General features: G+C 41.7%; 2 protein-coding genes across 2 annotated transcripts in view; both read right to left on the bottom strand.

Annotated features, from left to right (window-relative positions):
- EAH_00047100 (hypothetical protein, conserved) overlaps positions 1 to 1,581 on the bottom strand; it is a gene marked incomplete at both ends in the record, with an annotated part of 6,235 nt that extends 4,654 nt beyond the window's left edge. The window contains one exon of the mRNA XM_013394596.1: positions 72 to 1,581. Coding sequence (XP_013250050.1) covers positions 72 to 1,581 — 1,510 coding nt within the window. The remainder of the gene's footprint in view (positions 1 to 71) is intronic.
- A 4,151-nt stretch (positions 1,582 to 5,732) lies between these two features.
- Positions 5,733 to 7,084, bottom strand: EAH_00047090 (hypothetical protein, conserved; the record flags this gene model as incomplete). The annotated part of the gene is made up of 3 exons (XM_013394595.1): positions 5,733 to 6,046; positions 6,382 to 6,501; positions 6,700 to 7,084. The coding sequence occupies 3 exons, from the start codon at positions 7,082 to 7,084 to the stop codon at positions 5,733 to 5,735; spliced, it is 819 nt and encodes a 272-aa protein (XP_013250049.1).
- Positions 7,085 to 8,473: the final 1,389 nt, after the last annotated feature.

The raw sequence follows: 8,473 nt of genomic DNA, 5'->3' as shown, positions 1-8,473 counted from the left end.
CACCGGCAGCCGCGACAGCAGCGCTGCAGCAGCTTGCGGTGTTTGCAGCGCAGCAGCAGCAGCAGCAGCACCGCCCACTGCTGTTGCTGCTGCTGCTGCTGCTGTTGCTTCTTGCTCCTGCAGCAGCAAAGGGAAGGGACCCGCCAGCACCGGGATGCTGCGGCAGTCTAACAAAGCCCCTTCAATATCGATAAACAGAAGACACGAGTAGCAGCTTCTTGCTGCTGCTGTTGCTGCTGCTGCTGCTGCTGCTGCTGGAGTTGCCGCGGCTGCGGTTGGCGCTGCTCCTGCTGCTGCTGCTCCCTGGTGAAGCAAGCAGTGCAGCAGCTGCAGCGCAAACGTTTCTTTGCTGCTGCAAGGGACCCCTAAGCCCCAAGCAGCCTCCCTCTGAATAATGCTGCTGCTGCTGCTGCTGCTGCTGCTGCATGCCAGCGGCAGCGTCAGCAGCTCTCGAGCCTGCAGCAGCAGCACTCCTGCTGCTCGCCTGAAGCCGCACAGCTGCAGCAGCAGCGCAGCAGCAGCAAAGCCCTCCAAGTAAAGGGCAAAGCGGCGAGCTGAACGTTTGTGCTGCAGCAGCTGCAGCAGCTGCTGCTGTAGCTGCTGCAGCTGCTGCAGCGTGAGGCCGAGGAAGATGGTGTTTGCTGTCGCGAGCGGGAGCATCCTTCCTGTTTCTGCTTCTGTTGCTGCTGCCGTTGTTTCCCTTGCTGCTGCTGCTGCTGCTGCTGTTGCTGGTGCTGCTGCTGCAGGCAGCAAGGACAAGAGGAGCGACTGCAGCAGCTGCACAGGAGCAGCAGCTATTGCTGCTCTAACCTCTTCAAAAGAGTTGCACTTTAAATTATATCGCAGCATAACCGCCCAGACATCAAAGGCTGGGGGTTGTCTTTCTGATGTTGCTATTCTCAGTGGTGCATGCACCCACCTGCTGCTGTTGCTGCTGCTGCTGCTGCTGCTGCTGCTGCTGCTGCTGCTACGGGCTAGTCCCCCATGCTGCAGCAGGCGCAGCAGCCAATTCTGCTGCTCTGCGCGGCGCCCTAAGGCCCCGCATGCTTCCACAGCACCTGAAAGAAAACAAAAGGCGTAATCTGCTGCTGCTGCTGCTGCTGCTTCATCGTCGCTGCTTGCTGCTGCTGCTGCTGCTGCTGGTGCTGCTGCTGAGGCTGCTGCTGCGGCTGCTGCTGCGGCTGCTGCGGTTCTTGCCGCTGCGCCTGCATTTGTTTCGGGTACGCCTGTGGCTGCTGCTGCTGCATCTGCTGCTGCGGCTGCCTCATCTGCTGCTGCGGCTGCTGCTGCTGCACCTGCAGCATTTGCTGCTGCTACGCGTTCAGCATTTGGTGCTGCTGCTGGATCTGCAGCAGTTGTTGCTGCTGGAGTTGGCAGCAAGAAGAGGGGCTCTAACCCTTGTAGCTGCGCATACAGCTGGGCATACTCTTGTCGTAAGACTGCAGCATCAAGCAGCAGCAAGCGTGTTGCTGCATCTGCTGCTGCAGCAGCAGACAGCAAACCATCAGCAGCAACCCGCTGCTCCCTGTGTCTGTTCTGGGCAGGGGGGAATTTGCTGCTTTCAGATGAACCCCTTGACATCGCAGCAGATACCTCTGCATGCAAATCCTGCTGCTGCTGCTGCTGCTGCTAAAGCTGCTGCTGCTGCTGCTGCTGCTGCTGTCGAAGCGGCGGCGGGTTCAGCAGCATAGTCGCTGCCGCTTCCGCTGCTGCTGCTGCTGCTGTTGTTGTTGAGGCGGAAGCGGATTGAGCCGCTTAGCCGTTGCCGCTGCTGCTGCTGCTGCTGCTGCTGCTGCTGCTGCGCTGCATGCACATGTTGAGGAGACACAGCAGCAAAGCGGAGTTGTAAGACAATAAAAATGCAAACGAAGACAAAAAAAGAATCTGCCGCTATACATGCAGTAACACTTTCGCTAGTGCTGCCTTTTTAGTGCTGCTGCTGCTGCTGCTGTTGCTGCTGTTGCTGCTGCTGCTGTTGCTGCAGCGAGGCTTATAAACGAGGCTTGGGAGTTCTTTAAATGAGAAGTAAAACAAATAATTATAAAATCAATAAATTCAAAATTATGCGCTAAGCAGGGAAATAGGGTTTAGGGTTTAGCGGTTGTAGGGTGTTTTTAGGGTTTAGGGTTTAGGGTTTAGGGTTTAGGGTTTAGCTTGTGGCAGGAGTTGAAGCTGCTGAATGTCTTTGTTTATATTATCTCCGCATGAATAATATTTATTTTTAAAATAATGTTTAAATAAATATTTTGAGGTATAAAAATAAATAAAATGCGACAAATTTTATTAAAGTAAATTACGTAGAACTCAGCTCAATCGATTTGTTGTATTCACAAACTCTCTAAACCTTGTTGCTTATCTGTGCAGCAGCAGCAGCAACAGCAACAGCAGCAGCAGCAGCAGTGACACCAGCAGCAGCAGCAGCGACAGCAACAGCAGAGACAGCAGCAGCAGCGATAGGAGCAGCAGCAAACAATAGCTGCAGCAGTATTTGTCTCCTCTGCTATCTCTCTCTCTCCTTAACCCAAGATTCTACTTCGTCCTGGGGTTTAGGGTTTAGGGTTTAGGGTTTAGGGTTTAGGGTTTAGGGTTTAGGGTTTGTGGTATATTGTTTGTTTGTTTTATTCTAAGGAGAAAACTAAAGCAGCAGATAAATCAGCAAGACAAACTTTTTAATTTTTTTAAATAATTTTTTAGTTTTTTGTTTATTTTTTATTTATTTTTTGTTTATTTTTTGTTTATTTTTGATAATTTTAAAGCAGAAGAAAAACTCATTTGTTTTATTTTATATCATATTTATATTTTTCTTTTGACTGTTCATCGCCAGCATTGCTGCTGTCTCCACTTGTTTATTATTATTATTATTATTATTATTAATTATTATTATTATTATCTTATTGTTTTATTTTAATTATTTTAATTGTTTTTTGTCTTATTTAAATTTATATTAATGCGTTTATTGTCAGAGTCTCGCCAACTCGAAGTCGGCGCTGCAGCACTCCTCCTGAGAGAAAATAAATAAAAGTAAATTAAAATAAATTAAAAAACAAATTAATTAATTAAAATAAATATAAATATAAATGCGTAGATGTAAATACGTGTATATAAACAAGTGCAGAAATATAAATAAATATTCATCAATAAGTTTACTATAAATTTAAACAAATTTATACATATATATATATATATATATTAATAGATATTTACGTATGCAAATATATACTTATAAATAAATGAATATAAAAATACATATTCATATGTATAGAGATACAAATATATATAAATATATACCTATATATATATATTTACTTACATAAATATATAAATGTATAAATATATATATATATATATTATAAACAATTAAATAGACAAAGAGAATCTCACCTCTGCAGTTTGTCTGTTGAATAATTTGTCTACGATAATTTTGAAAGGCCGCAGTGCTGCGGTGTATTGACGGTTGAGTTGGAGATAAAGAAAGAAAAACGACTTATAAATCTTACTGTAATATGCAGCAAAGACGAAGACAGTAGCAGCTGAGGAGAGCGTAGAGGAGATAAAAGAAGAAGAAATGTTATAATGCATGCATGCATGCATGCGATCAGCAACGCATTTTGAGGTGTATAGACAGATAGAAAGACAGCTTACCGATTAGTATCAGCAGAACATATTGAATATGTGCTGTAGCACTCGCAACAAACCCCTTCATCAGCTGATGCTGCTGAGCAGCAGCAGCAGCAGCAGCAGCAGCAACAGAACTCCAATTGTGCTGCACATCAGGAAAGATATCTGCTGCAGCGAGGCATTTCATTTCTTTGTCTTTTTCTTTTTCTTTCTTTACTCGCAGCTGAACCCCTGAAGCTGGAGAAGCAGCAAAGCGACAAAAGCTGCATTTCAAATTATTATTATTAATAGAGGCTTTCGTTATTATATACACTTCAGGTGCATAGGCAACTCAGGTGTATAGACAAACCGTTCTGCGTCTTCATCCTGCAGCAGCGCTGCCGTTGATCGGACGCCATTCATATTTTTGTTTGTTTTTTAATTAAATTCTTTTTCTTTACCCGAATAAGAACGAGGGGAGCAGTCTGCAGACAGAGCAGCAAATAAAAACAAATAAATGCGTAAAGATTTTATTTATTATATTTAAATACAAAGCAAAGACTAAATGCAATCTCTCAGTACAAATACATGCGCAAGCGATAAGACAGAAGGAAAATAAATAAAGTTTTTAATTAGAGATATATACACATAATAGCAAACGCCGTTGTTTATTTTATATAAATAAAGAAATATTCAAACAACAGCAAAACAAATACAATTATTCATTATATATAAATGAACAGGCGATTTAACACAAGTAAAAGAAATAAGTTTGTTTATTAGATATAAAATAAACAGATATTAAAACAGAAGAAAAAGAATTGCAACTCACGACGCCATAACTTCAAACACAAGTCCTCACAAAGGTAAACAAAAACTGTCTTCGTCTTCTTGTGCAAGTAGATGAATTCTTTTCCGTTGCGTAGTTCGCCTGAGCAGCAGAAATAAAACAAATACGTAAATATTATTGCTGCGGTTGTTTTATTCACTTGTTCGTCTACTACTTACATGTAAATGCTGCTTGCAACAGCGATAGAGAACGAAAGCATCCATCAGCATCCGGCGCGGAGCTAGTCAAACCCTGCAAATCAATCGTCATGCAAATCGATTCCTTTCAAAAACTCTACGCATGCATGCTTGCATCTTTGCATGCAAGTCTATCTGCATGCATGCAGGTTTGTTTGTTGAATTTACGGGTCTGTATTCAAATTGAACGCCCGTTGGGAGGCGGCAACGTTGTAGCCCGAGGTTCTTCAAGCGAAAAAAAGAAGAAAATAGACATAGTGAAGTATTTAGAAATGAATAATACTAAATTTAATTCGCTTACCGCGCAAACTGCAGAGGCAAACGCTTGATAACGAACGCCCACTGATAAGCAGGAACTAACAAGAAGCATTTCTTTTTCTGTTTCTGCAGTAGCCAGCTGCAGATGCAGTGGAAATAGGAGTAAAAATGTTGCATAAATGTGCATTTTAACGAAAAACAGAAAAGGGAATAAAAGAATATACTTCTGACCGTCGGGTCGCTGCACAATATGCCGCCTGTTGATTTCGGGTGTATAGGCAGCTCATGTTTGATGTTGTAAGAAAGATGCAAATAAAAGTATCAGCATTTCCTGTTTTCTGCTTTCAGGCGTTACTATGTAAGGATAGAAGTGAATGCCATTATACTTGCTCCCTTTTACGGTTTAAAAACTAAACTTCTCTTGTTCTAGTTTCAGGTGTGTATACACCGCAAATTCTTTTTTCGTCTGATGAACCAAACGTTGAGTTAGTTTTGAGTTAACAAAAAGAAATAAGAAATCATTAAAGAGTTGAATGAGTTGTTTCTCACAATTATTATTTCTCTCCTTAAGTTTATTTCGCTGTCACTACACCTGATTGCTGCATGCAGAATCACCGCCCTCCGACTGAGAAGCGGCTTCTGCCTTTAGACCTTAACTATGCATTCACTTCCTCCTCTGCTAAATCATTTCATACGAAGACGCATCGTGAACTATTCCCAGCAACAGCAACAACAGCCGCTGCAGCAACCGGAGCAGCAGCAACAACAGCTGCTGCTGCTGCTTAAGATAAGATAGCGTTGTCTTATCGCGTTGCCTTGCAGCGCTCCCGCCCTGTTGCTTCCTTTTTATATCACATGCGGCCGTGGCAAGCGCTGCCGCTTCCTGCTGCATCTGCTGCAGCAGAGTTAGCGCACGAAGCCTTGGAGCCGCCCACAGCCGCTGCTGCTGCTCCTGAGGAGTGTCTTCCTGCTGCTGCCCCTTTCGATGAATTCGAAACGCCTCCTCCTCCTGTGCGCGAAGGAGGCCTCTTTGTTGATTTAGTTGCGCTGCCGCTGCATGCAGAGTTCCGGCTGTTAGACACCTGAGAGGCGGCGCTGTTGTTCCATCCCCCTCCGCCTCCCGAAGCCCCTAGAACTGGTTTTTCTGCTTCTTCTGCGCATGTTACTGCAATCGATCCACAGCAGCAACAACGGCAATTTGAAGGAAGGGATAAATTAAGGCAAAAAACAGCTGGTAATTCGTCAGGAAGCTCAACTGGCGCATATACAGCAGATATACTAACGGAGAAGAAAAGGAGAACAAGATTTACTCGCTTACAGCATTGATACTTACAACATGGATACGTGTAAATACACCTACAATGATATAATATACATATACACAAACATATACGCAAACAAACGCATCTATATATATATATATATATATATATATATGCATATATATGTTCATGTAGAATGTACGGCTGTTGCATGCATGCACTGAGGAGAGGAGCTCACAAGAGTTGAGTTCTCTAGAGGCCCGACTTGTGGTGCTCGTTAGGGAGAAGAGTCTTTCCTGGTCTATAGAGGATCCGCCTGTTGCCTTTGCTGCAGGTCGTCTGGCTTTCGTAGCGGAAGCTGCAAGAAAAAGAAAAAAATGAAAGAAACTCTTGAACAGAAGGAATATAAATTGAAATAAAAAGTGAAAAGAACAAAAATATATTTAAAAGGAAACTAAATACCGCTGCTTTCCACTATGAAATGCAGAAACTTGAATTTGAAATGAAATGAATTCAACTTCGTTGCTGAGGTGTATGTACACCTCAAATGACGCACAAGTATATCCTTCCCATCCTCGAATCATATTTCCAACATCTGCAGTTGCTGCTAAATAATTTCCTTCCATTTCATATATTTTATTTTCTAATGCAAGAACATCAGCTTCTAATTTCTCCTGCAGCTTCAACATATCTTGGTACACCGGAATCTTTTTCAACGGTTTCGGTGCTTCTTCTCTCCCCCAGCAGTTTGCATCTGCAGCCATTCCAGGTGCTGCCTGTCCACCGAAAGCTGCATATACACCCGAAAAACCTGAATTTCCACCTTCGTCTACTGAGGATTTCCCGGCGTCAGCAGAAGAAGGAGATAGCAACCCCCTTCCTTGGCCATAAGAAGGCGCATGCACCGCCCCGGGCGGATGGTGATAGTCCACAGACTCCATCGCTTGTGCATGCATGCATGCATGCATGCATGCAAAAAAAGAAAGCCCCAATAACGACGGTGTCCGCTGGAAATGAACAGAAAGAGAGGAGGCAATGGTTTCGTTTAGGAATAGGAAAAAAAGACGAGAACAAAGAGGAATAGAAGAAGGATTATGTATATATAACTTTATATATATATATATATATATATATATCTACGTCAATAGAGTGATATATATATGAACACAAAATCCTTTGATTCAAGACAGCAAGCAAACAGCAGACAAAACCTAAAAACAAAGACGCGTGAAGTTTAACTCCTCTCAGCAACAGCTGCTGTTAGACCCGACCCCTTATAGCAATCTGTTTGTTTATAAAATATCTTCTTGTTTTTATCCAAGTATCTGAGGTTTTGAAGTATTCAATTACGCAAAGAAAGAACAAAGCACTCACTAATATCTCACTATATCCATTGATGTTGGAATAAACACAAGAAAGGGGCTTCAACTTCAATTAAAAAGAAGAAAAAAGAGCATAGAAAGGAAAGAAACGTCAAAGAAAAGCAAAAAAGAGCTCGCAGCAGCAGCAGCAGCAGCCAGCGAGTGAGTGTGCGTATTTGTGCGTTTGTTTGAAGCGAAAATAGACAAAAGGAAAGAAAGAAAATAAAAAGAAGTAAATTTTGTTTTAATAAATAATAATCATTAACTTTATTCTTTTTCTTCAGGTGGATACAACAGCCCTAAATCTAATACAAGCCAACACCATCCGCATGCACTGACTTGAGGAGCTGTTTGTTTATATTTTCTTCTTTTTCATAAGTTAATATTATGCTTAATAAATAAAATAAAATAAAATAATAATTATTAATCAATTGCTTCTGTGTATTGCTGCAAAAAGAAGCGGCTGCTTCACCGTCTCAGTCCGAGCAACCAACCTGTCGCTTTGCTTCATTTTCTTTTCTTTTTCTTTTCTTTTTTTTCTTTTTCTTTATTTTTCTTTTTCTTTTTTCTGCTTTGTTCATTCAATTATCAAAATGGTTTGGACTGACTGGTGGCCTCACGACAAGATGCCGGAGCCGGCGAGTTTAAACCCTTACCGAGTGTATTGTGAAAAAGGAAAGGTAAGAGATATTCTTCTTTTCTTGCTTTTTATTTTTTTGTTTTTGTTTGTTTTAAACACAGTATACAGAGTAAAGCCTTCGGATGACTCTTTCAACGCCCAATGCACTCCGCTACACTAACTGAAAAAGAAAATGAAGCACACCGTATATGTATATAATATATATATCTATATAGATAATATATATATATATGTATATCTCTATATATATATATATATATATGTACATATATAGATCCAGCACATATATGCATGCATATTATGCATATATATATATATATATATATATA

The sequence above is a fragment of the Eimeria acervulina genome, genomic scaffold, assembly GCF_000499425.1.
Source record: "Eimeria acervulina Houghton genomic scaffold, Eah_scaff714, whole genome shotgun sequence".
NCBI classification, from domain to species: Eukaryota; Apicomplexa; class Conoidasida; order Eucoccidiorida; family Eimeriidae; genus Eimeria; species Eimeria acervulina.
This window is presented reverse-complemented; position numbering and strand designations above follow the sequence as displayed.